A 25,393-nucleotide genomic window follows, 5' to 3' on the forward strand; every position below is an offset into this window, starting at 1 on the left:
TCCCAACAAGGTGACTGCTCCTTTCCTATTTCTGACTTCAACTCATACTACCTCAGTAGGCAGATCCTTCTCGAACTGCCTTTCTGCAGCTGTTATACTATCTCTAATTAATAATGCAACCCCCCCCCCCCCCCCCCCCCCCCCCCCCCCCACCTCTTTTACCACCCTCCCTAATCTTATTGAAACATCTATAACCAGGAACCTCCAGCAACCATTTCTGCCCCTCTTCTATCCAAGTTTCCGTGGTGGCCACCACATCGTAGTCCCAAGTACCGATCCATGCCTTAAGTTCACCCACCTTATTCCTTTGTTCCTTTTGCCTGCAGTGGACAGGCCCATGCCTATGAATATATGCAGCTTCTAGCAATATGTAGCATAAATTTCCCTCTGAAATCTGGCATTCTTGCCCCTGCCCTGATGAGTGCAAGTGGAGAATCTTCGACAGCATGTCTTTCTTGGGAGATGCATGTACATTATTGCTCCTTTATAATGTCAGGTACACCAAGAAAACGGTTCGCTACAGGGTTAATTTGGGCATTATTCCTTTGTACTGTAGGAATTATTTTTTCCCCTCTTTTTAAAAGTCTTTTTCCAATTAATTGGTAATTTAACGTGGCCAACCCACCTGCCCTGCACATTTTTGGGTTGTGGACCCACGTAAAAATGAGGAGAATGTGCAGGCAGGGATCAAACCCGGGTAGTCGGCGCTGTGAGGCAGCAGTGCTAACCACTGCACCACCGTGCCGCCCATGTACTGTAGGAATATATCCAAACATTTTTTGTTCGATGTTTATCTGCCACTTTCAGTTTTCTGGTAGGTAATCGGCACTTCACTGCATGACCCAACATTTGATTAAATTCTGTACCCCTCTTCTGAAGGCACTGAATTGTACTCGTTCTTTAGGCTCCAGTGGTTCTCCAGAACCCCCATCAATTTGTCATGTGAACGGAGACGGTATATTTTAAAAGTTTGCACTCCAGGCTCGCGGCTCAGCCATTAACCTCTTGTTTATTTGTGTACTTTCCGGTGAGGGTCTTTGGGCAGCTGTCAATAATGCAAGCCACGGTGATGATCCATACCCTTGACTCCCAACCCACCACCAACATGTTCGCTGAATCCAAGAATGCGTACGGAAGACTGATTGTTATCTTGTGGGCGTCGGCAGAAAGTTCACCGCAGAATGGGGCCTGCGATTAGAAACCGCGCACTTTCAACTTACAATTAGTTGCATATCAAATAAAATATAGTGGAGTGACTTTCTGATTTTGACGCCCTCCCTTGCACACCTCTGCCTCGTCTCCTCCCCCCGCCTTCCTCGACTTCTCCCCGCTTGCTTCCGCCCTGAACAGGTTCGAATCCCACCATGGTAGATGGTAGAATTTGAATTCCATACAAATCTGGGATTAAAAGGTCTAATGATGACCATGAATCCATTGCCGATTGTTAACCCCATTTGGTTCGTCAATGTCGTTGAGGGAAGGAAATCTGCCGCCCTTACCCGGTCTGGCCTGCAAGCGATTCAGATCCACAGCAAATGTGGTTGACTCTTAAATGCCCTTTAAACAAGGGCAATTAGGGGTGGGCAGTAAATGTTGGCCTAACCAGCGGTGCCCACATTCCATGAAGGAATGTTTTTTAAAGCTCTCCCGGCCCCTCTCCTGGTAACCTTGCAGATTATGAAGAGTGCAGTGTCAGGGTGAGGACAGAAGCAGAGTCTTAATTTTCTACATTTAAGAGCAAAGCATTGAAACATATTTTTCGTTGTTGTTCCACAGCTGTGGCATGAACTCTGCCGCCTCATTTCTACAAACCCAGACAAGGTGAAGTCCCTGAATGTTGGGGCCATTATCCGGGGAGGCCTGACTCGCTTCACTGACCAACTCGGAAAGCTCTGGTGTTCTTTAGCTGATTATTACATTCGAAGCGGTCATTTTGAAAAGGTATGGGCACCAAACTGATCAAGAAATGCGCAAAAAACAAAGGTTGCTGATTCTAACTATTTGCATTGCAATCGCTTTTTATTCTTTTTTTGTTTTGACTGTTTTCATATATTTGTTTTGTTAATCATTCTGGTGTCAGTGGACACTGAGAAGGAGCTACGGTTAAAGAGCTATTTACAAAGTAGCAACCAGGCAGGTAGTTGTACACTATGATGACCAGCCCAAGTTACCATTTTAGTTAAATTCTGTAGTGTATTGACTATCTCACAATTACAATGGAAATGTTGGGAGCCTGTAATACAGTATTATACAGATTGCAACACTGACACATCAGCTGCCCCAACTAATCCGTACTTGTGCCTCCTCCCAGCCTAATTCATCAAACCCGTCATCATATCCTTCAGTGCCTTTTTCTCTCTCCTACTGATCTAACTTCCCCGTAGAACAGCGATGGGGTCACATGCGTCCCACCTGGGTTCTGAGTGCGGCCCAGTGTTGACCGTTGCCCAGGTGCAGAGTTGCCACACTATGCTGATTTCCACCCCTGTAATTTTTTTACCTACCGGTCTGACTGAAGTGATTCCCACGTATAGCGAGGACGAGTGAAGTGAGGAGCGAGCGGATTGCTCACAACATCGACTGAGAGAGCCGTGAGCTCCCTCAGCGTCCAAAGTGTACATATTTATTTTGTTTTTACCATTTGAAGTTGATAGCTCTGTTAATACATAAACGGCTAAGGATTTTCTATAAGTCGTTATGAAATATTCGACGTGTATTAAATGTATTTAATCTTATCCATGGGGGTCACGGTTAGTGTACGAGCCCCGATTTCAATCTTGCGGCCCACTGAGATGAAGGAGGGTCACTCATGTGGCCCACTCACTGGCCCAGGTTGCCCACTCACTGGCCCAGGTTGCCCACCCACTGGCCCAGGTTGCCCACCCACTGGCCCAGGTTGCCCACCCACTGGCCCAGGTTGCCCGCCCACTGGCCCAGGTTGCCCGCCCACTGGCCCAGGTTGCCCGCCCACTGGCCCAGGTTGCCCGCCCACTGGCCCAGGTTGCCCGCCCACTGGCCCAGGTTGCCCGCCCACTGGCCCAGGTTGCCCACCCACTGGCCCAGGTTGCACGCTCACTGGCCCAGGTTGCCCGCCCACTGGCCCAGGTTGCCCGCCCACTGGCCCAGGTTGCCCGCCCACTGGCCCAGGTTGCCCACCCACTGGCCCAGGTTGCCCACCCACTGGCCCAGGTTGTCCACCCACTGGCCCAGGTTGCCCACCCACTGGCACAGGTTGCCCATCACTGCGTTATACATTAGTTACTCCCGTCCAACAGCAAGATCCACATTTAAACCACTCTCTGTATAAAGAAGTGAAAACACAAAATGTTGAAAATTCTCAGTAGGTCTGACAACTGTGGAGAAACAGAGTTAATGTTTCAAGACTGTGTCTCTGCCTCCACCGATGCTGCCTGACCTGCTGAGTATTTCCAGTATTTTCTGTTTCTATTTCAGATTTCTAATTGCCCTGGATAAAGAGATTTCTCCAGTATTGGTTAAGCTCTTCTCCAGTTTTCTTCCCAAAGGTCGCTCCGACCCACAGCGCCGTGATCTTCACTGGAGAAGCAGGTCCCAAATCCACCCCAGCTTGAACGGTGATCGCACTCCATGGTGTTGGCAACAATCTGATCCACACCAGCCAACTAGCTCCCCTATCCCCGCGGAGGCTGGGTTGCTGTGGCAGCCTGCCCTTCTCCATGCATGTTTCAGTCTGGAGCCACGCTATTCATGGTAGAGGCTCCAATGTTCTTTCCATCACATGGCTGCCCAGGAATCTCTCCCAAACTTAACACCTGCCATTGGCGCATGTTGGAAGAATTTTACATGTTGCTCAACTCTAAAAGCATTCAAATGGTCATTGGATAGGCATATGGACGATAAGGGAATAGTGTAGAGGGACTTTAGAGGGGTTTCACAGGATGGCGCAACATCGAGGGCCAAAGGGCCTGTACTGCGCTGTAATGTTCTATATTCTATTTGGCTGCGTTATGAACGCACCTTCCTTGGCCATCAAGTCCTTGAGTGGGACTTAAACCCAGAGCGTCGGACACAGAGGTGGGATTACTTCCCGCTGCACTGCAGGACCATTCTTAGTCACTAATAAATTCAACATATTTCTGGCCATTAGTTTTGCACCTCCCACATCTTTTTTGTGTTCACTCTATCGACCCCCTTTCGTTATTTTAAAGACTTTTATTAGGTCATCCCTCAGCCTTTTCTTCTCCGGGGCAAAGAGTCTGTTTGATCGTTCCTGATCATTTAAAAATTTGGCGGGACGTTATGCAGCAGTTGTGAAATGCATGCGCTTGGAGACAGTGCCGTCATCTTCAGTGTGGTTCGGAGTCCTGTCAATGACCCCAGTCCCTGGTTCTAATGTTGCTTCATGCATAGTTGGCAGTGAGGCCCCTAGATCAATGATCCTTCACATTGTTACGTTTGTTTATTCTCCTTGTGCTTTCCTGGGCAGTGCTTGCATTTCGAACAAGATATGAAAAAGGACTTTTCAGAATTCGAGCATTTAACGCTTTGGAGTGTGGAGGAGAGTCTGGCACCGCACATCTTTCTCATCTTTCATGCTCTACTATCAGTAGTTAGCTAATTAACTCATCAAAGAATGGAGTCCGTTTTCTGGCAGAAAATCCTTATTCTAACCGTGCGGCTATTCTAGTTTCCCCATTAATTGTATTTCTGATGATTTTTTCTGCAATTTGTTGCCATCTCACCAACCAGTGGAACCAATCATAACTGTATCATAACCCTAACAGTTCTACCAAGCCGCACCTTAAACTTTTTCAGCTTAATGAATGAAGTCCTTACTTCACAAGTCCTTCTTTCTACTGATATAGCTTTTCATCTCTGTAACGTTGAGTAAACCATTTCCATTCCTTTCCGTTCCAGTATTTTTTGGATAATCAGATTTCCAAATTGAGATGAGGTTGGCGTCTTTGCAAGCTCCTTGTCTTTTTTTTTATATAATTTTTATTGGAATTTTTTTACAGAAAATATAAAACATAACGACAAACAATGAAATGCAACAAAATAAACCATAATAACTGTGACACCCCCAGACCGTATCGACGCATGTATCACAGCCCCCCAACCCCAATGAACAACAAAAGAACTTAAAAATATATTAAAATTAATATATTAATTTGCTGCTGCTGCTACTGTCCCTGTACCCTATCGTTGAGCCAGAAAGTCGAGAAAAGGTTGCCACCGCCTAAAGAACCCTTGTACCGACCCTCTCAGGGCGAATTTGACCTTCTCTAGCTTAATGAAACACGCCATGTCATTGATCCAGGTCTCCACGCTTAGGGGCCTCGCATCCTTCCATTGTAGCAAGATCCTTCGCCGGGCTACTAGGGACGCAAAGGCCAGCACACCGGCCTCTTTCGCCTCCTGCACTCCCGGCTCCACCCCAACCCCAAAAATCGCGAGTCCCCATCCTGGCTTGACCCTGGATCCCACCACCCTCGACACCGTCCTCGCCACCCCCTTCCAGAACTCCTCCAGTGCCGGGCATGCCCAGAACATATGGGCATGGTTCGCTGGACTCCCCGAGCACCTGACACACCTGTCTTCACCCCCAAAGAACCTACTCATCATCGTCCCAGTCATGTGGGCCCTATGCAGCACCTTGAATTGGATGAGGCTAAGCCGCGCACACGAGGAGGAAGAATTAACCCTCTCCAGAGAATCAGCCCATGTCCCGTCTTCGATCTGTTCCCCCAGTTCCCCCTCCCACTTAGCTTTCAGCTCCGCAAGCTCCTTGTCAGCGCGCACGTGTGCCCATCTTTTCACCCTTACCCTGGACAATTATGTAGCCATCCCTTCATCTTAATCATTGGGTGCATGCACGCGTACTGTTTCCTTCACCACCTTCCTGGGCGCATGCACGCACTCAATCCCAGTGTTTACACACTCGCGCTCTCTTCCTCTCTCTCTCCCCCTCCCACTGGTTTGCACATTCTGATTTCCAGCGGGCAAGCAAAATCTCTGCAATCTCTTGCAGGCCAGAGACGTGTATGAAGAGGCGATACAAACAGTGATGACAGTTCGAGATTTCACCCAGGTGTTTGATAGCTACGCGCAGTTTGAGGAGAGCATGATTGCAGCGAAAATGGAAACCACAGCAGAAATGGGGCAAACCGAGGAAGGTAAATCACTTTTACTTTGTGGTTTTTTATTCATTTATTTTCCCTCTTTGTTAGGCTGGACCCAGCAAGCTGCCAGTCTTCCATCAGTTCAGCCTTTCTTTAGCTAGAAAGCGCGTAGCGTCAATGTGAAATGAAAGGAAATGAAAATCGCTTATTGTCACAAGTAGGCTTCAAATGAAGTTACTGTGAAAAGCCCCTAGTTGCCACATTCCAGCGTCTGTTCGGGGAGGCTGGTACGGGAATTGAACCGTGCTGCTAGCCTGCCTTGGTCTGCTTTAAAAGCCAGCTCTTTAGCCCTGTGCCAAACCAGCCCCTTATGTCGGCAGTAAATAACGCAGCATCTGCAGTCTTGTTCATACTTGATATTCATGCATGTCGCTTTCTAGCAGGATGATGTCTCCATTAGCAACCCTAGCTCATTGTTCATTTTTACGGTTCAGTGCATTGACGCCAATGAGAATCGGACGATACCAAAGCAGGCCATTTGGCCCATCATTCCTGTGCTAGCTCTTTGAAAGAGTGATCCATTTAGTCACACTCCACTGCTCTGCTCCCTATCGCGCTCCAGATTTTCCTTTTCATAAGAACATAAAGGGTAGGCCGTTTGGCCTCTCAAACGAACTCCACCATTCCATCACTGAAATCTGTACGGCAGAGGCTTAGGAGAATGCCCTGGGCACTCCCCACCATGGCGGCTGGTGGAATTTAAATTCAATTAATAAATCTAGAATCGAAAGCCAGTCTCAGTAATGGTGATCATGAAACTGTCATCGATTGGCGTGAAGACCCATCTGGCTGACTAATGCCTCTTTATGAAGGAAATCTGCTGCCTTAACTTGACTGGCCCACACGTACCTCCAGACTGTTGCTGAGTTAAAATCCTGGAACTCCCTAACAGCACAGTGGGTGTACCTATGCCTCAGGGACTGCGGTGGCTCAAGAAGGCCCCCACCACCATCACCACCACCTTCTGAAGGGCAGCGAGGGATGGGCAGTAAATGCCGGCCCTGACCAGCGATGCCCACATCCCATAGATACATTTTTTAAAAAGACCCACAGCAGTGGGGTTGACTTTTAACTACCCTCTGAAATGGCCGAGCAACCCAAGGGCAGGTAGGGATGGCGAACAAATGCTGGCCTTTCCAGTGACGCTTGCACCCCGTGAAAGACAAAATTGGGAAATAAAAGTAAGATCACGGCTGATCTGATCGCTTTTTACCCTGTTCCCCCAGAACCGTTTAAATCCCACCCTAACTCAGTCTTGAATATTTCCATGACCCAGCCTCCACTACTCTCCAGGGCGTCTGAAACGGGAAACCACTTTTTTTGAAACTCTTCTAGATTCTCCCCAGGGGGAGAAAGGCCCTCTCCGCATCCACTCTGCAAAGCCCCCTGAAGAATCTTACACGGTTCAATAAGGTAACTTCTCATTCTTCTAAGTGTAAGCCAACCTGCTACGTCGCTCCTTCTAAGACAATCCCCTTATCCCAAGAATCAACAGTATGAACAGTCTCTGAAATGTCTCCAGTGCAAATATAACCCCACTGTAGCAAGGAGGCCAAAAGCAAAGCTTACTTACGCACAATCTCACCACTGCCCTGTAGTGTTGTAGTAAGTCTTCGCAAGTATATATATCCAATCTCTTTCTGAAAATTATTGAATCTGGTTCCAACACTTTTCTGACAGTGCAACATTGTACAATTCAAAATTCTCTTTTCCTTCCTGGTTCAGCTTGTATAAACTTGCTCAGATAGACCCGCTATTAATCCTGTAATCTCCAAGGTCACTGCATCTCTTGTTCATTAACAAATTTTGGCTGAGGGCAGTTCATGAATGAATAATTGAATCCCTACCTAATTTGCAAATACTACAGATTTTTTTTTAAACGTTTAGAGTACCCAATTTATTTTTACAATTAAGAGGTAATTTAGCGTGGAACAATCCACCTACCCTGCACATCTTTGGGTTCTGGGGATGAGACCCACGCAGACACGGGGAGAATGTGCAAACTCCACACGGACAGTGACCCAGGGCCAGGAGTGAACACGGGTCCTGAGCGCCGAGGCAGCTGTGCTAACCACTGCGCAACCGTGCTGCCCCCCAAATTCTGCAGTCATTGAATATTTTTGTTTTAGTTCATTTATTCATTCGCAGGATGTGGGCGTGACTGACGAGGATAGAATTTTTTGTCAGTCCCTAATTGAGCTTGAGAAGGTAGTGGTGAGCTGCCTTCTTGAACCGCTACAGTCCATGTGATGTACGTACACCTGCAGTGCTGTTAGGGAGGTGCGGTGGTGGGGGGGGGGGGGGGGGGGGGGGGGTGTTCCAGCATTTTGACCCAGCGACCGTGAAATAACGTTGATGTCGTTCCCAGTCAGTGGCAGTCAGGGGAATTTTCTGATGGTGGTGTTGACATGCATCTGCTACCCGTGTCATCCTAGGCGGTAGAGGTTGTGGATTTGGAAGGTGCTGTTGAAGCAGCTTGGGTGAGCTGCGGCAATGCTGTAGATGGTGCATACGGCTGCCCCTGTGTGGAGGGAGTGAATGTTAAAGGATGGGGTGCCAATCAAGCGGGGTTGGATGTCCGCTGAGCTCCTGGATGGTGCTGAGCTCCTCGAGTGTTGTTGGAGCTGCACTCATCCAGGGAAGTGGGGGGCATTCCAACAGACTTCTGACTGTGATTAGCACTGTTGCTTCACAGCACCAGGGTCCCAGATTTGATTCCCGGCTTGGGTCACTGTCTGGGCGGAGTCTGCACGTTCTCCCCGTGTCTGCGTGGGTTTCCTCCGGGTGCTGCAGTTTCCTCCCACAAGTCCAGAAAGACGCGCTGTTAGGTAATTTGGACATTCTGAATTCTCTCTCAGTGTACCCGAACAGGCGCCGGAGTCTGGCGACTAGGGGCTTTTCACAGTAACTTCATTGCAGTGTTAATGTAAGCCGACTTGTCACAATAAAGATTATTATATCTAGATGGTAGACAGGCTTTGGGGAGTCAGGAGGTGAGTTACCAGAGGCAGGCTCCTAGCCTCTGACCTGCTCTTGTAGCCACAGTATTTATATGGTTGGCCTAGTTTAGTTTCTGGTCAGTGGTAACCCCCAGGATGCTGATAGTGGAGGGCTTAGTGATGGTAATGTCATTGAATTAACTTTGCCTTCTCAAGGAATTATATTGGTTTTTGTGTATAACAATGAATCTTCTGAATAAAGTTTTTATGCCACGAGGACTTTCCTGCATGTCTGTCATTTAATGAGAGAATATTTTGATCTGTTATCAATAACGTGCTGTACATTTCTCACTATATTTGCTCCTAATTATTATTTCACACCTAGGGCTTTTCCAAAAGGGGATCTGAGTTATGAGTTTGCACATAACGATAAGAATTTTTATTAGTGTCACAAGTAGGCTTGCATTAACACTGCAATGATGTTGCTGTGAAAATCCCCTCGTCGCCATACTCCGGCACCGGTTCGGGTACACAGAAGGAGAATTCAGAATGTCCAATTCACCTAACAGCACGTTTTTCAGGACTTGTGGGAGGAAACCGGAGCACCCGGTGGAAACGCACGCAGACACGGGGAGAACCTGCAGACTCTGCGCAGACAGTGACTCAAGCCGGGGATCAAACCCGGGTCCGTGGCATTCTCCCTGTGTCTGCGTGGGTCTCACTCCCACAACCCAAAGATGTGCGGGGTAGGTGAATTGGTCACGCTAAATTGCCCCTTGGAAAAAAATTTGGTTCTCTGAATTATAAAAAAACGGGGGTGGGGGGCGAAATCGTCTAACAATCCCCCTGGGCTATCTGTGATTATGGGGTTACCCCTTGACATTAATGTGTACAGTGAGGTTTTCACTGGGCCCTGTGTGATATGGCCAGTGGCAGTAACTCGTGCTTCCGTTTATTAACAGATGATATCGACCTGGAGCTGCGATTGGCTCGGTTTGAGCAGCTGATAAACAGGCGTCCCCTCCTTCTGAACAGCGTGCTGCTTCGGCAGAACCCACACAATGTGCACGAGTGGCATAAGCGCGTCAAACTGTACGAAGGAAAACCGCGAGAGGTGAGGAAGCCTATCCTTGGGAGGCATCAGACTTCCCTCCTACCCCTTTAGAGTAAACCCCAGGACATGAGTCACCGGTAAACAATGCTGCATGAGAAACAGTTAAAAATGCAGAATTTGTTTATGCACATAATGCACTTGCAATTCTACTGACGTTGCTTCCAAGTTGTCACAGGGCTGGTTTCAATTCATGAAACTAGTTGTGAGGTAACTGACCTATTTTACTGAAGCGTTCTACAAGCTAGTCCTCCCTTCTTGCTTTATCCGATCAAATCAACATCTACTGCACGGTCCAAATCATTGCATCCCAGTTTTCCAATTCTGAAACCTGTCGATCGCCTGCCTTCCAACTGCAGCATGCAACCTTCCAAACTTAGCACCACTTCTTCACCGATCTAGCTTTTTCTACCCAGGGGATATCCTCCACAGTGGTCCATCTTTCAGATTACTCAGTTTACTGGGAAGTTATCTGAATGTCGACACTGATTGCACCCAATGTCAACAAAGGATAGTAATTGTTCCGATTCAAAAGGTGCACAGCTAAGTTGATTTTAAAAGGCAGGAAACAAAAAAATAAATTGTTTAGCCGCTAGTACTGAGATGTGCTGTATTAATAGTGGTGTAATTGTTTAATGGCTATTATAACTACACTGTCCTTTGAGTTAGAACTGGTCTTTTCTTCATGACGGCTGCTTCACAAGAGAAAAATATACACAAACGCACAGTAGTTTCTAAGCATCTCCAGCTCAGATTTGCGCAGGAGGCAAGTGGCCCTTTGCTAAGTAGCCCCATGATCTCCATGTCCACTGCTGTCTTCCAAGGCCCCGTTCATAGGCAGCTTGAAGGGGGATTTGGGAGACCCAAGGTGTCCATGCAGAAAACAGATGGTCGGCGAGGAAAGGCCGGTGATCTCTGTTAATGTCAACTACTGGCCAGCTGCATGAGCTCGGTGGCATCACCGACATATAAGAACAATGGACCATTAGTCCCTCGAGTCTGCTCAACACTCAAGTAAGATTAAGGCTGATACTCTTCGTTCTTGCAACTTCCTCCAGGCTTTGATGCCATATTTCCTCTGACATTGGAAGCACCATGGCAGTTGTGGCACAGCACTTTGTGATTCCAAAACACTTTATTAACACATCTCATCAAGCAACTTCATTTTGCTTTTAATGGGTCCTTCCTGCTTATTTCCTTTGTTCCCATTTGTTTTGTTTTATTATTTTGGTCCGTGGACTTGTAATCGGGATGTGCCTTTAAGCAGAAGGCTCACAGTTGAAACAGCCGGCTTGCCAGGACACTGTGTTCCCAGGGTTTGTACTTTGTAAGGGAGAAGTCAGGCTCTTCGGTATTGAGTGCAGCTATGGAGGGAGTTGTTTCGATTGGTTAACAAACAACCATCAGGTTGGCCAGGGGCAATGTTCTGCCTGACAGTGGTCAGTTATTGGTTCCTGCGTGATGCTTTCTGAGTGAACTTAGCAGAAGTGTTTAGACCTTGGAAGGGAAAGGAATCCTCTCGCACTCGCGCTCTCACTCACACTCTCACAAACTCACACGCTCTCTCCCGCCCCCGTTTGCTGAAATGAAAGAACTGTTCTAATAGAACATAGAACATAGAACACTACAGCGCAGTACGGGCCCTTCGGCCCTCGATGTTGCGCCGACCTGTGAAACCATCTGAAGCCTATCTGACCTACACTATTCCATTTTCATCCATATGTCTATCCAGTGACCACTTAAATGCCCTTAAAGTTGGCGAGTCTACTACTGTTGCAGGCAGGGCGTTCCACACCCCTACTACTCTCTGAGTAAAGAAACTGCCTCTGACATCTGTCCTATATCTATCACCCCTCAATTTAAAGCTATGTCCCCTCGTGTTGGTCATCACCATCCGAGGAAAAAGACTCTCACTGTCCACTCTCAATGTTCTGAAAGCAGCGTGTGCCTGGCACATCCTTCACTGTAAACCTGAAATTATGCCAAGTCTGCAGAGAAAGTAGACAATCTTGAGAAAAAAAAAACTATCTCAAGCCCAAGAAGACAGAAGTACCAAAAAGAATGTCTGAACTTCCGAAAGGCATTGACTAGAAGTCATCGCAGTGCATCAAAGATCCTTATCCTTTTAGTTTTATGAATATTTTCTTTCCCCTTTCCACCACCCGTTCCCCTCTGTTGTTTGTCTGTGTGTGCATGCGTGTGTGCGCCTGAGTGCACGTGCGTGTGTGAGATCACAGAGTGGGGTGAGTTAGGAATGGGGGGGGGGGGGGGGTTGGGAAAGGGGCATTAGATAGTCAGTTACAGTTTCTGTCCTTTAATTATAATAATCTAAACAATACATATTACTTGTGTTTTAAAGTTACAAACCTGGTGACTAATTTATTGGGCTCAACCAAGGCCATGGGTATTTTAAATAAAATCTAATTTCATCTGTTGCGACTCCGGGTCAAGTGGGACTGGAAGTGACCGTATACTCGCCCAGGGTGTAGGTGACAGAAGGAAATGAAGTGTTTACTCTTGTGTAATCGTTTTTCTCCATTACAGATCATAAGCACATACACAGAATCTGTGCAGACGGTTGACCCCTTAAAAGCGACTGGAAAACCACATTCACTCTGGGTTTCCTTTGCAAAGTTTTACGAAGAGAATGGTCAAATTCAGGATGTAAGTTGGACCTTTGTTGTACCTTAAAGCTTTTGAGGAAGGGGATGGTGCAATGGGTTTGTTTACTGTCCTTTCATCTTGGGACTCGGTAGAGATTGATGAGATGGAAGGCTGGCTATTTGGAGACATTTGTAAAATACAATTCCTCGTGAGGGTGAACCCACAAAACTCCATAATTGGCAGTCTCACTCAGCAGCCTCAGGTGGTTAGTATGGCAAATGAAATGATTTGGAAGGTTTGTAGCCGCTTTTGAGATTTGGAACTGAGCATCCTTATTGAGGGAAAGTAGAGGGAGCTTTTCTTGACATTAGACGTGCTTGGTTTTGACCGTGGGTGCTTAAATTGGGAGGTCTTCCATTTCCAAACACTTAATATCCTTATGATGAGCACAGATGGAGGGGGAGTTGTAGCAGTTGATTAAAAAAAAAAGATTCCTGCATTCTCACCTTGTAACAAAACCTGTATGTATCAATCGATATGTAGAAATCAATCAATCAATGTTGTATGTGGTGTTTACTCCAGAAAGACAGCTGGTGAAGGATAGAAATGGAGCCAATCTTTACAGTCTTTGGAAGAATTTATTTGCAGAGATGCACATTATAAACATGCACCTCCAAGCCCAACCGGCAGTTTTTAAAAGGGCATAAGTGGGACCCCCCGCAGTCAATGCCCACACTTGCATTCAATTAAACACAATTAATGTACAATTAACAGTACCACTGTCCTGTGGCATTTTATTATGTCCTGAGGATTGCAAGATGCTCCTCAACATTTGGCGCCTCCCGTTCACTTTTCTCCCTTCATCTCCAGAAGGTGTTGAACACGTGTTGGTGTTTGATTCGACGGGTACTGGCAGCTCTAGTGGGTATTGATGAAGGTGACACGAGCGTTCAAATTAGGAGTAGGCCTTGTGAGCCTACTCCTCCGTTGAATAAGATCATTTTTAATCAGATGTTAACTTCAACTGCACATTCTGGTCTACCTCACGATAGCTTCTTGCATATCAAGAACCCATCTGCCTCAAGGACATTCAAGGACTCTGCTTCAATCACTTTTTGAGGAAAGGAATTCCAAAGTGTCTGCGAGCTTTACTTTCCCCCCCATCTCCGCTCTAAGTGGGCGACCCCTTCTTTTACAAATGGAGACCCTGAGTTCTAGATTCTCCCACTAGAGAAAACATCCTCTCCACATCCACCCTGTCAGGTCCCCTCAGAATCTTCTGTGTTTCATCGAATCATAGAATTTACAGTGCAGAAGGAGGCCATTCGGCCCATCGAGTCTGCATCGGCTCCCCGAAAGAGCACCCCACCCAAGCCCACACCTCCACCCTTTCCCCACAACCCAGTAACCCCACCCAACACTTGAGGGCAATTTTGGACACTAAGGGCAATTTATCATGGCCAGTCCACCTAACCTGCACATCTTTGGACTGTGGGAGGAAACCGGGGCACCCGGAGGGAAACCCACGCCGACACAGGGAGAACGTGCAGACTCCGCGCAGACGGTGACCCAAGCCAGGAATCGAGCCTGGGACCCTGGAGCTGTGAAGCAATTGTGCTAACCACGGTGCTACTGTGCTGCGCTGTTTCAATCAAGTCCCCTCTTGTTCTGCTAAGCTCCAGCGCGATACAAGCCGAGCCTGTCCAACCTTTCCTCATAGGCTTGGCTGCCAGGGCGAGAATGAATAAGAAATGTTCAGCGAACAAACAGAATCTGCTTTTGTTTCAGGCTCGGACTATATTCGAAAAAGCCACAAAAGTAAATTTCAAACATGTTGACGACCTTGCCGGTGTTTGGTGTGAATATGGGGAGATGGAACTGCGGCACGAAAATTATGACGAGGCACTTCGATTGTTGAGGGTATGACTTTGAGAGTCCTGCCAATCACTGTCACAAAATTATTTTCCCTGTATAGTTTTTAATTTCAGTCATGCGCGTGAATTATTTTTTGTTTGAAGAATAAGGGCACGATCCCTTTCCGGTTCATGCCTTTCCTAAATCTACAATGGTGGGCAGTGTCGGGAATGGAGATTGTGCCTCACTTTAGAGGGGTAGAGTGGCAATGCCACGGGACTAGTAACCCAGAGGGGCCAGGCTAATGCCCTGGGGGCAATGGTTCAACTCCCCCCAACGCAGCTGGTGGAAATTAAATTTGATTAATAAATCCAACCAGAAGGAATCTGGAATGGTGACCTTGAGGCCATCGTCGATTGTCATAAAAACCCATCCGGTTCCCTCATTCAGGGAAGGAAATCTGCCAACCGTACCCGGGCTGGCCGATATGTGACTCAGACCCACAGCAAAGAGGTCGACTCTTGACTGCCCCCTGAAATGTCCCAGCCAGCTACTCCGCTCAATAGAGGTGTCGAGAGCTCCAGTCCGAGAGATCATAGTCTCAAGATAAGGGGTAGTTAATTTGAAACGGAGATGAAGAGATACTTCAGCCAAAGGGTGGTGAATCTGTGGAATGCGCTACCCCAGAGTGTGGTGGATGAAGGGACAGTGAGTAAACGTGAGGAAGGGTTAGTCAGATTTTTAATTGGAAACGGGTTGAAGGGTTACGGAGTACAGGCAGGCCGGTGGAGTTGAGGCCAGGATGGGATCAGCCATGTTCGTATTGAACGGTGGGGCAGGCTCGAGAGGCTGAAGTGCCTACTCCTAGTTCTGGGGCGGAATTCTCCGCTCCTGGGAAAAATTGGGAGGGCCGTCGTGAACTCGGCCGAGTTTCACGACGGCCTCGGAGGCCGCTCCTCGCACCTTATTCTCCCCTCGAGGCGGGGCTTGGAGCGGTGCTCCGTAAATCCCGGCCGCGGGGGCATCACGCCGAGAATGACGTGGCCGGCGCGCCTTATGACGTCAGCCGTGCATGCGCAGGTTGTCCGGCTCCAACCTGCGCATGCGCGGCTGACATCATTTAAAAAAAAATTTAGATGACCCAATTATTTTTTCCAATTAAGGGGCAATTTAGCGTGGCCAATCCACCTATTCTGCACATTTTTGGGTTGTAGGGGTGAAACCCACACAGACACGGGGAGAATGTGCAAACTCCACACGGACAGTGACCCAGAGCTGGGATCGAACCTGGGACCTCAGCGCCGTGAGGCGGTTGTGCTAACCACTAGGCCACCGTGCTGCCCTGCGGCTGACATCATGACGCTGACGGCACGAACCCGCGCATGCGCGGTGGCCGTCTTTCCCCATAGCCACCCCGCATGACGTAGCGGCTTGATCTTGCGGGGCGGCGGAGGGGAAATAGTGCGTCCGATTTGGACGCCGGCCCGACGATTGGTGGGCACTGATTGCGGGCATGTCCCCTCCCGAGCACAGTTGTGGTGCCCCCTGGAAACCCCAAACGGGCATCTGGACAGCACGATGGCAGCGACCAGGTGTGTTTGCCGCCGTCATGAACGGCCGGCCGCTCGGCCCATCGGGGTCGGAGAATCGCCGTTCGCTGTGAAAAACGGCGAGCGGCGATTCTTCCGAGGCGGTGGGGGGGGGGGGATGAATCGTGGGGGGCAGCAGGGGGGCTTGAAAAATGTCGGGGGGGCCCTCCTGCGATTCTCCCACGACGCGTGGGGAGCGGAGAATTCCGCCCCTGATGTTCTCGGAAATAACTATTCTATCTGATTTCACCACCAGCTCTTGTTCTGTAGCCCTGTAGGTAACAGCACCTCAAGCACAAATCTGGTGTTCCTGATCAATAAGGGGATTTTGTAATTAAAAAGGGGTTATGGGGAGAAGGCAGGAGAATGGGGATGAGGGACATATCAGCCATGATTGAATGATGGAGCAGACTCGATGGGCTGAATGGCCTAATTCTGCTCATATCTTATGGTCTAAGAGCAATTCAGGATGGACAACAAATGCTGAGCTTTCAGACAATGCCCACATCCCATGAAAGAATTAAAAAAACTCCCAGCTTTTGATGCGAATTAACTGAAAATCTTATAAAACGCAACCATAATTCCACATTGCAAGAGAAATGGGTTTTTAAGTCGAGCAGATTTATTTTTGTTGGGCTTTCGCAGAGTCGAATGAACATTGGTTAGAAGATCTTGGATTCAATGTAGCCCCATCTCTGAGCCCAGGTCGTGGGATTACAAGATCTCCGCTTTGCAATCAGAGAGGTTTTCAGTGCACTGAGAAACTGTCTGGCCCAAAAATGGGCAATGCCACCTCGGCTTTGATTTCTGAATAATGGCTGCTTTAATCTCTCTCCCACCCCGTCCTTTTGCTCAGGTTAGCTGGGCGCTGCTGCAGTTTGCACAGTTCAGTCAGCAGATGGCAATGTCAAACCAGCTCCAAGTGTTGCTTCCTCTGGGGCAATGGCCCTGTCGACTCTCCGGTTTCTGCTGCTGTTTCTTCACCGAGTGACTTTATAACATTCTGTGATAATTCCCCCCCCCCCCCCACTGTGCTTTGAGTAAATATGCCAAGCAAAGCCTGTTTTCCCATCAACTGGCAATTTTAGTTTTAAAAAGATTATGGTAACTAAATAATAGGCCGTCAATTTGGTTTAACGATAAATAGATAAGAGTGATTCTGTCTGGATAACTGCTATGGAAATTAGGGCTATTGGACTTGAAATATTTCGCCCTGTGCCATTTATTTTCTTCTTGTATGAAATGAATATCTGTCAGTGTGTCTGTCCCTGTCTGTCTGTCTTACTGTCAGTATGTCTGTCCCTGTCTGTCTGTCTTACTGTCTGTGTGTCTGTCTGTCCATGTCTGCCTGCCTTACGGTCTTGTGTCTGTCCCTGACTGTCCATGTCTGCCTGTCAGTCTTACTGCCAGTGTGTCTCGCCCTGTCTATCTGTCTTGCTGTCTGTGTCTGTCTGTCCGCGTCTGCCTGTCTTACTGTCTATGTCTGTCCCTGACTGTTTGTCCATGTCTGCCTATCTTACTGTCAGTGTGTCTCTCCCTGTCTGTCCCTGCCTGTCTCTCTGTTTTACTGTCTTGTGTGTCTGTCCCTGTCTGTCTGTCCCTGTCTGTCTGTCCCATGTCTGCCTGTCTTACTATCTGTCTGTCCCCTGGCTTGGTCCCTCCTGTCCTTTTGTATCCTCTCCTGTGCCTTTCATTGCGACTGCCCCTGCCTGCCTCTCCCCCTCCTCCCCATCCTGCCTCGTCCCTCCCCTCCCCCCGTCGGCCCCCCCCCCCATCCCCCGTTTCGGCCCCCATCCCCCGTCGGCCCTCTCTCTCCCCGTCTCCCGTCTGCCCCCCTCTCTCCCCGTCTTCCCGTCTGTCTCTCTCTCCCCGTCTCCCGTCTGTCTCTCTCTCCCCGTCTCCCGTCTGTCTCTCTCTCCCCGTCTCCCGTCTGTCTCTCTCTCCCCGTCTCCCGTCTGTCTCTCTCTCTTCCCGTCTGTCTCTCTCTCCCCGTCTGTCTCTCTCTCCCCGTCTGTCTCTCTCTCCCCGTCTGTCTCTCTCTCCCCGTCTGTCTCTCTCTCCCCGTCTGTCTCTCTCTCCCCGTCTGTCTCTCTCTCCCCGTCTGTCTCTCTCTCCCCCGTCTGTCTCTCTCTCCCCGTCTGTCTCTCTCTCCCCGTCCCTGTCTCTCTCTCCCCGTCTGTCTCTCTCTCCCCGTCTGTCTCTCTCTCCCCGTCTGTCTCTCTCTCCCCGTCTGCCTCTCTCTCCCGTCTGCCTCTCTCTCCCCGTCTGCCTCTCTCTCCCCGTCTGCCTCTCTCTCCCCGTCTGCCTCTCTCTCCCCGTCTGCCTCTCTCTCCCCGTCTGCCTCTCTCTCCCCGTCTGCCTCTCTCTCCCCGTCTGCCTCTCTCTCCCCGTCTGCCTCTCTCTCCCCGTCTGCCTCTCTCTCCCCGTCTGCCTCTCTCTCCCCGTCTGCCTCTCTCTCCCCGTCTGCCTCTCTCTCCCCGTCTGCCTCTCTCTCCCCGTCTGCCTCTCTCTCCCCGTCTGCCTCTCTCTCCCCGTCTGCCTCTCTCTCCCCGTCTGCCTCTCTCTCCCCGTCCCCGTCTGTCTCTCTCCCCGTCTGTCTCTCTCCCTGTCCCCGTCGGCCTGCGTCTTTCTGTCTGTCTCTGAGTGCCCCCCTATCCAAATGCGCAGGTGGAAAGAGTAGAGAGGAAATTTCAATCTTTGTTTTATCACATTTGCCTCCACAGAGAGCCACAGCAGTACCGGCAAGGAAAGCGGAGTACTTCGATTCAACAGAACCCGTCCAGAACAGGGTATACAAGTCGCTGAAAGTCTGGTCTATGTTAGCAGATCTGGAAGAGAGTCTTGGCACTTTTAAGGTGATTAAATAATTAATTTGCTTATGCACTCCTTCGGTTCCTGGCTTTGCATGCCAAAAAATAATTGGCTTAATTGCGTTGTTTATCATTTTTATGTTAGCCCGCTCACAGAGTGGGATCCTGCTTGCTGACAGAGTGGGATCCTGCTTGCTGACAGAGTGGGATCCTGCTTGCTGACAGAGTGGGATCCTGCTTGCTGACAGAGTGGGATCCTGCTTGCTGACAGAGTGGGATCCTGCTTGCTGACAGAGTGGGATCCTGCTTGCTGACAGAGTGGGATCCTGCCTGCTGACAGAGTGGGATCCTGCCTGCTGACAGAGTGGGATCCTGCCTGCTGACAGAGTGGGATCCTGCCTGCTGACAGAGTGGGATCCTGCTTGCTGACAGAGTGGGATCCTGCTTGCTGACAGAGTGGGATCCTGCTTGCTGACAGAGTGGGATCCTGCTTGCTGACAGAGTGGGATCCTGCTTGCTGACAGAGTGGGATCCTGCTTGCTGACAGAGTGGGATCCTGCTTGCTGACAGAGTGGGATCCTGCTTGCTGACAGAGTGGGATCCTGCTTGCTGACAGAGTGGGATCCTGCTTGCTGACAGAGTGGGATCCTGCTTGCTGACAGAGTGGGATCCTGCTTGCTGACAGAGCGGGATCCTGCTTGCTGACAGAGCGGGATCCTGCTTGCTGACAGAGTGGGATCCTGCTTGCTGACAGAGTGGGATCCTGCTTGCTGACAGAGCATCACTCTGCAGCTTACACGCTTGTGGTCCTCCAGCGGCAGGGATGTGTAATCACAGGCTAAGTATAAAAACTACAATTGAACACAAGTGGGGAAAACCTCATCAAGCAAAACAAAAGCATTTGGATCAAAGCTGATGGGAAGCAGGGTAGCCGTCCCTTTTAGAAGCCTATGTGGCAAATGGGGGAAAGAAAGACCCGTTGATCTCTCGTTGGAATCAGAGAATGGTTGCGGCACAGAAAGAGGCCGTTCAGCCTATCCTGTTGGCGCCGGCTCTCCACAAGAGCAACTCACCCAACCCCATTCCCCTGCCTTATCCCAGTCACTCAGCAAATTGCTTTCTCTTCAGATAATTATCCAATTCGCTTCTGAAAGCCACTATGGGACAGCACGGAAGCACAGTGGTTAGCACTGTGGCTTCACAGCTCCAGGGTCCCAGGTTCGATTCCTGGCTTGGGTCACTGTGCGGAGTCTGCACGTTCTCCCTGTGTCTGCGTGGGTTTCCTCCGGGTGCTCTGGTTTCCTCCCACGAGTCCCGAAAGACGTGCTTGTTAGGTAATTTGGACATTCTGAATTCTCTCTGAGTACCCGAACAGGCGCCGGAATGTGGCAACTAGGGGATTTTCACAGTAACTTTGTTACAGTGTTAATGTAAGCCTACTTGTGACAATAAAGATTATTAGCATTGAACGTGCCTCCACTGCATTCCCAGGCTGAGCATTCCACATCCTAACCACTGGCTGCCCAAAAAAGCTGTTTTGCTAGCTGCGGATTAGCAAAAAAAGAAATGTGCGTAATTTTGTAATTATTGTCTTACCCGTGTTCTTTTTTTAACTTTATTTTCAAACCAGTCCACGAAGGCAGTGTACGACAGAATTATAGATCTCCGAATTGCCACACCTCAAATCATCATCAATTACGCCATGTTCCTGGAGGAGCATAACTACTTTGAAGAAAGCTTCAAGGTGCGTCACTGCTTCCCTCTCTGTTTTTGCATCTTTGCCGCGCTGGGCAAGGCAGTTCCGTTTTGGCAGAAGTGTCGGGCCCGTAATGATTTTTAAAATTGTGCGTAGGGGTTGTTCCTTTGGAGTTTCAAACACTGTTGGCTTGTGGGCCAAGACGGGAGAATGCCCAGGCGATTTCGGAAAGAGATTGGCTTCGTTCCTGAGACTCCTGAAAGAAGGGACCCCGGCCATTGTGAGAAGCATGGAATGTTTTTGCGCGGTGGGTAGTTTGCCAGTCCCCGTTGTCTGAAGTTTGACAAGACAATAGCCACAGGGCCCGTGGCATGATAGGTCCATACAAACCAAGACGGTGTTTCCGGGAAAGCTAGAAGGGAAACATTTATCACAGCACATTTAGCGCTGAATTCACAGTGGTGGGCTATAGTAACAATCGTGTTGAACCTTGCTGCTCCTGGCAAGTTGGAGTTGATCCCTCTGCTAAAAATACATCACCCCCCCATTACCTCATAGCTTGGTGTCTAAGGGTAGTCCGATGCTCAGACAAGATGCGTCTGGGGCATTGTAACTGCAGCGTTGGAATATAAGCTATCCAAGTTCTGAAGCAAATTGAGGCACAGGAGGATGCAAACGTCATAAATCCACATTCATTACAGATTTACCTCAGCACTTTATAGTCTTTGTGATGTTCATGTCAGAGGAAGAAACAGCAATCAGGCACCCAAATTGCCTTTTAAATGTCAATACACATGATCCAGAAACTGACAAAGCAAATTAACTCAGTTTGCCTCCAATATTAAACGTTATGTCTCTTGCCCTCGTACACATTTTTATTGCCGTTTCCTAGCAACTCTTCAATTGAAAGCAATGATGGTTTAATGATGCTGAGTTTGTCATTATGTGCAGCGTCATGCTTGATATATCCTGTAAAATTGCACTTCCTGCTCCTTGATGTGTTGATGGGTAAATCAAAACAGAGCCGCACATTTGAACATATTACGTTTGCTCCCCCCCCCCCCCCCCCAAACTGATGGTGCAATGCGCAAATGAGCTGCCCATTGTTAAGCTGAATCACAGCAATCAGGAAGGCTACAGTTTTGTTCCCTGTGTCTCTGCCACAACAGTGCAGCAGTCCCTCAGCTCGGCACTTGAAGTTGTCAATTTAAACTTCCGCCTCGTGCCTTTAGCCTGGGGTTTGAGCCAATGCCCGTCTAACTAAGAGGTGAGAGTGCTGCCCGCTATCCCACAACTGGTGGGAAAGTATCGTTTCCTCTTATTTCATATTTGTTCAACTTAAATTACCTGAAATTTCAATTAACTCCCGACTGCGTTGAGCTATTGGTTTGCTTGATTCAAATCGTATGATTTAATTTATTTGAGTGAAAACAAAATCCAGTTTGAATTCTGAGTACCTGAGAATTTTTCTCTTTCGGTTTCTCCGGATTAGTTTTGTACCCGTCATGTTAGGGGAAGTGCTGTTATTAATCTAAAATATAAAGCTAGTCTCAGTAATTGTGACCGTCCAACTATCATCGATTGTTGGAAAAACCCATCTGGTTCACTGATGCCCGTTAGGGGAGGAAATCTGCCGTCCTTACCCGGTCTGGCCTACATGTGACTCCAGATCCACAGCAATGTGGTCGACTCTTAACTGCCCCTCTGAAAAGTCCTAGCGAGCCACTCAATTCTAGAGCATTAGGAATGGCCAACGAATGCTGACCTTGCCATCCCATCTGCTTCCCACATATTGTTTGTCATCCTCCAGCCTGATTAGGCTGAGATACAGGGTGTATTCTCTGCCGCTGGTAGCGGAGTTTCCGATGCGGCGGAGAATTGGCGTCGGGCACCAATCCCATTCCGATGCTCCGGGCTCCGCCAATGGCGGCAGCGAGCTACTCATCCCACGCCCGTGGGAAGATGCAAATGGGTAATGTGAAGCCCGATTCTCCACGCCTCTGTGATGCACCAGCCCTCTCGACCGGGCTTCACTTGTACTTCACTTTTCAATGTGGACCTGACGCGGTGGACCCCATAGATGGTCAAGTGGGTAAGTACGTAACGTAGGTTCCCCCAAAGTCCATCGGCGGGTCCACCCCCACAATGCAACCACTGCACATGCCCCAGCCCCCCCATCAGATCCCACTGCCCCCATCAGACTGCCCATAGCCAAGACCCCTCCCTTCCATGTCATAGACCCTTGCCTGGAAGTTAGAGAACAGTCCAGGCAGAAACCGTGAAAAATATCTGCTTTTTCACTTACCTGTCGCTTACTGCCTCAAGACAGAAGTGTAGAAAGCAGCAGCTGTAACTTCGTAGAAAGCCAGAACACACAAGGCTTTAAACCTCCTCCGATCTTTTGATCTACCACGCATCCACACTTTCAAAGAGAAATAAGTAGCTTTTAGTAGCTGGGTAATAGCTTCCAGACTGCCAGATGTCTGGATTGTTTATTTTCATTCCCCTTCATGCTTGAATGTATCTCGAGAACCCTGATGTATAGCTAACCACGATATTTATAAACATCTAGGAGGTAAGTGTTTTAACTTCCTCTTGGAAAGGTTGTGATGAGCTGCTTTGTTGAACTGCTGTAGTCTGTATGGTATGTGTGCGCCCACAGTGCTGCTTATAGTTAAGGTTGAGGGCGAAAATAGTCCAGGGACCCAAATTCCTATTCAGTGACCCATGTGTGTGTGGACAGATTGGGACAGGACTGGGCTCAGCATTCCACAAGTACACGGTGACACAATAGTTTAGCACTGCTGCTTCACAGCTCCAGGGACCCGGGTTCAATTCCGGCCTTGGGTAACTGTGGAGTTCACACGTTCACCCGGTGTCTGCGTGGGTTTCCTCCGGGTGTTCTGGTTTCCTCCTACAGTCCAAAGATGTGCAGGTTAGGTAGATTGGCCGTGGTAAATTGCCTCTTACTGTCTACAAGGGTAGGTGGGGTTATGGGGATATATATAAACATGGGCTGAAAGTAGGGTGCTGTTTCCAAGGGCTGGTGCAGTCCCGATGGGCTGAATGGCCTCCTGCATTGTAGGGATTCTATGATTTTAAGTACTTGGTTCAAATAGTTGACCTGTTGGGCTGGGTATAGGTGTGGTTTCCAATCCTGCATACCCAGTAAAGGTGCAGCTTTTGGGAGCGAGCTTCATTGTCAGAAAATGGAGCAGCCTCAATAATTGTATCTGAAAATCTTTTCGCAAAGCTCCACCTCAAAGCACAGCTCTGAATTCTCCCTGCTGGCCCCTCAGGGTCCATGTTGCTGCCTTCCTTGGTTGGCAGGGCAACAAATTGGGACAGCTGGATAAGGTGGAAGTTCCCATTGTCCATGGGCTATTTGCCCCATCTAACAGCTGTCAACACTGGCTGGATGTAATCTGTGGGTAGCTGTACCCCTGGCACTGTGACCCTGCTGTTTGCTCCATTTCCTGGTGTCTGTGAATGTCTATATTTAATCAGAAGCTGGAAAAAAGCGACCTGTTTTGGTTTTGATCAGGTTTATCAGGGCACAATGGAACAATTTATTTGCTTATTTTACTTCCTGGCCCCCTCTGCCGCCCAGTTTTGCATTGAGTGTTGCAAAGAGATTATACTAATAGTGTAAGCAGAAGCCAGACGTGCAGACAATGGGCAGTTCATTGTTGCTCCATGATGCTGACTAACAATTGCTGGCAAAACCAAAAATTCTGTTCCAAAGATTTGCCCTCAGCTCTGACTTCTCTTCCAGTTCTTGGACCATGTGGCAAAGCGTTATTCATTTTGTCTGTGTCCTTTTCTTGACATTGTCTCTAGAATGTTGCCCCGTTAACAAATTTAGATCAGAACGACCGAGGTCGCAATTTACAGGCTGAGTTTTTCCACACAGTCTCAGAATGGTTAGGGCGCAGAGGGAGGCCATTCGGCCCATAGTGTCTGCTCTGGCTCTCCAAACAAGCATTATGATTTAATGCCGTTTCCCTTCCTTTTTCCCTGTACCCTTGCACACCTCGGCTACATGGTCACTTTCTCACTTATGCAAAAGGTGAGATGTTGGCTCCTTGAAACAACAGTTATTGAAGCCTGAATTGATACCGTTCCAGTAATCGTTTGTGACGGGGTCGATCGGGTTAGGGTGAATAGCCAAAAAGAGTTTCCCAATCCACCCACCAACGCTGTCAGTTCCTGTTCTCTCAAATGGCCAGTGTTGCAGGAGAGGGACTAAATTAAAAACACTGTAAAGACGCTCTAAAGCTCTCCCTGAAACGCAGCTGTATTGCCATTAATAACTGGGTCTGGGGAGCTGCCAATCGTTCAAAATGGCGACCACGTTTCCATCAAGCTGCGTGACGCTTAGAGTCACAGCGGCTTAACGATGAGGCGGCAGAGACGGACAGGAAAGGAAGCAGATCCTGTGCTCCGGACCCCACTATCCCGTTGAGACATCCTGCCCCACGTGCTTCCAGGCCGTACCCAGACACATGGCAGAGACCGGAGTAGGAGTCGTCCTCATGCCTGGCGGAAAACCTGAGCAGTTGTCCACCGGTGAACCGAACATGATTCAGGACGCTGCAACTTATGCCACCCTCTTCATATGTAAATTCT

The 25,393-nt window shown here is 48.8% G+C and overlaps 1 protein-coding gene across 1 annotated transcript in view; it reads left to right on the forward strand.

Annotated features, from left to right (window-relative positions):
* The window catches only part of xab2 (XPA binding protein 2), a 58,049-nt gene that overhangs the window by 10,747 nt on the left and 21,909 nt on the right, over positions 1-25,393 (forward strand). The window contains exons 6-12 of the mRNA XM_038784793.1: positions 1,777-1,941; positions 6,011-6,155; positions 10,063-10,214; positions 12,756-12,875; positions 14,604-14,735; positions 18,982-19,113; positions 20,699-20,812. Coding sequence (XP_038640721.1) covers positions 1,777-1,941; positions 6,011-6,155; positions 10,063-10,214; positions 12,756-12,875; positions 14,604-14,735; positions 18,982-19,113; positions 20,699-20,812 — 960 coding nt within the window. The remainder of the gene's footprint in view (positions 1-1,776; positions 1,942-6,010; positions 6,156-10,062; positions 10,215-12,755; positions 12,876-14,603; positions 14,736-18,981; positions 19,114-20,698; positions 20,813-25,393) is intronic.

Source organism: Scyliorhinus canicula, chromosome 25 (assembly GCF_902713615.1).
Source record: "Scyliorhinus canicula chromosome 25, sScyCan1.1, whole genome shotgun sequence".
NCBI lineage: Eukaryota > Metazoa > Chordata > Chondrichthyes > Carcharhiniformes > Scyliorhinidae > Scyliorhinus > Scyliorhinus canicula.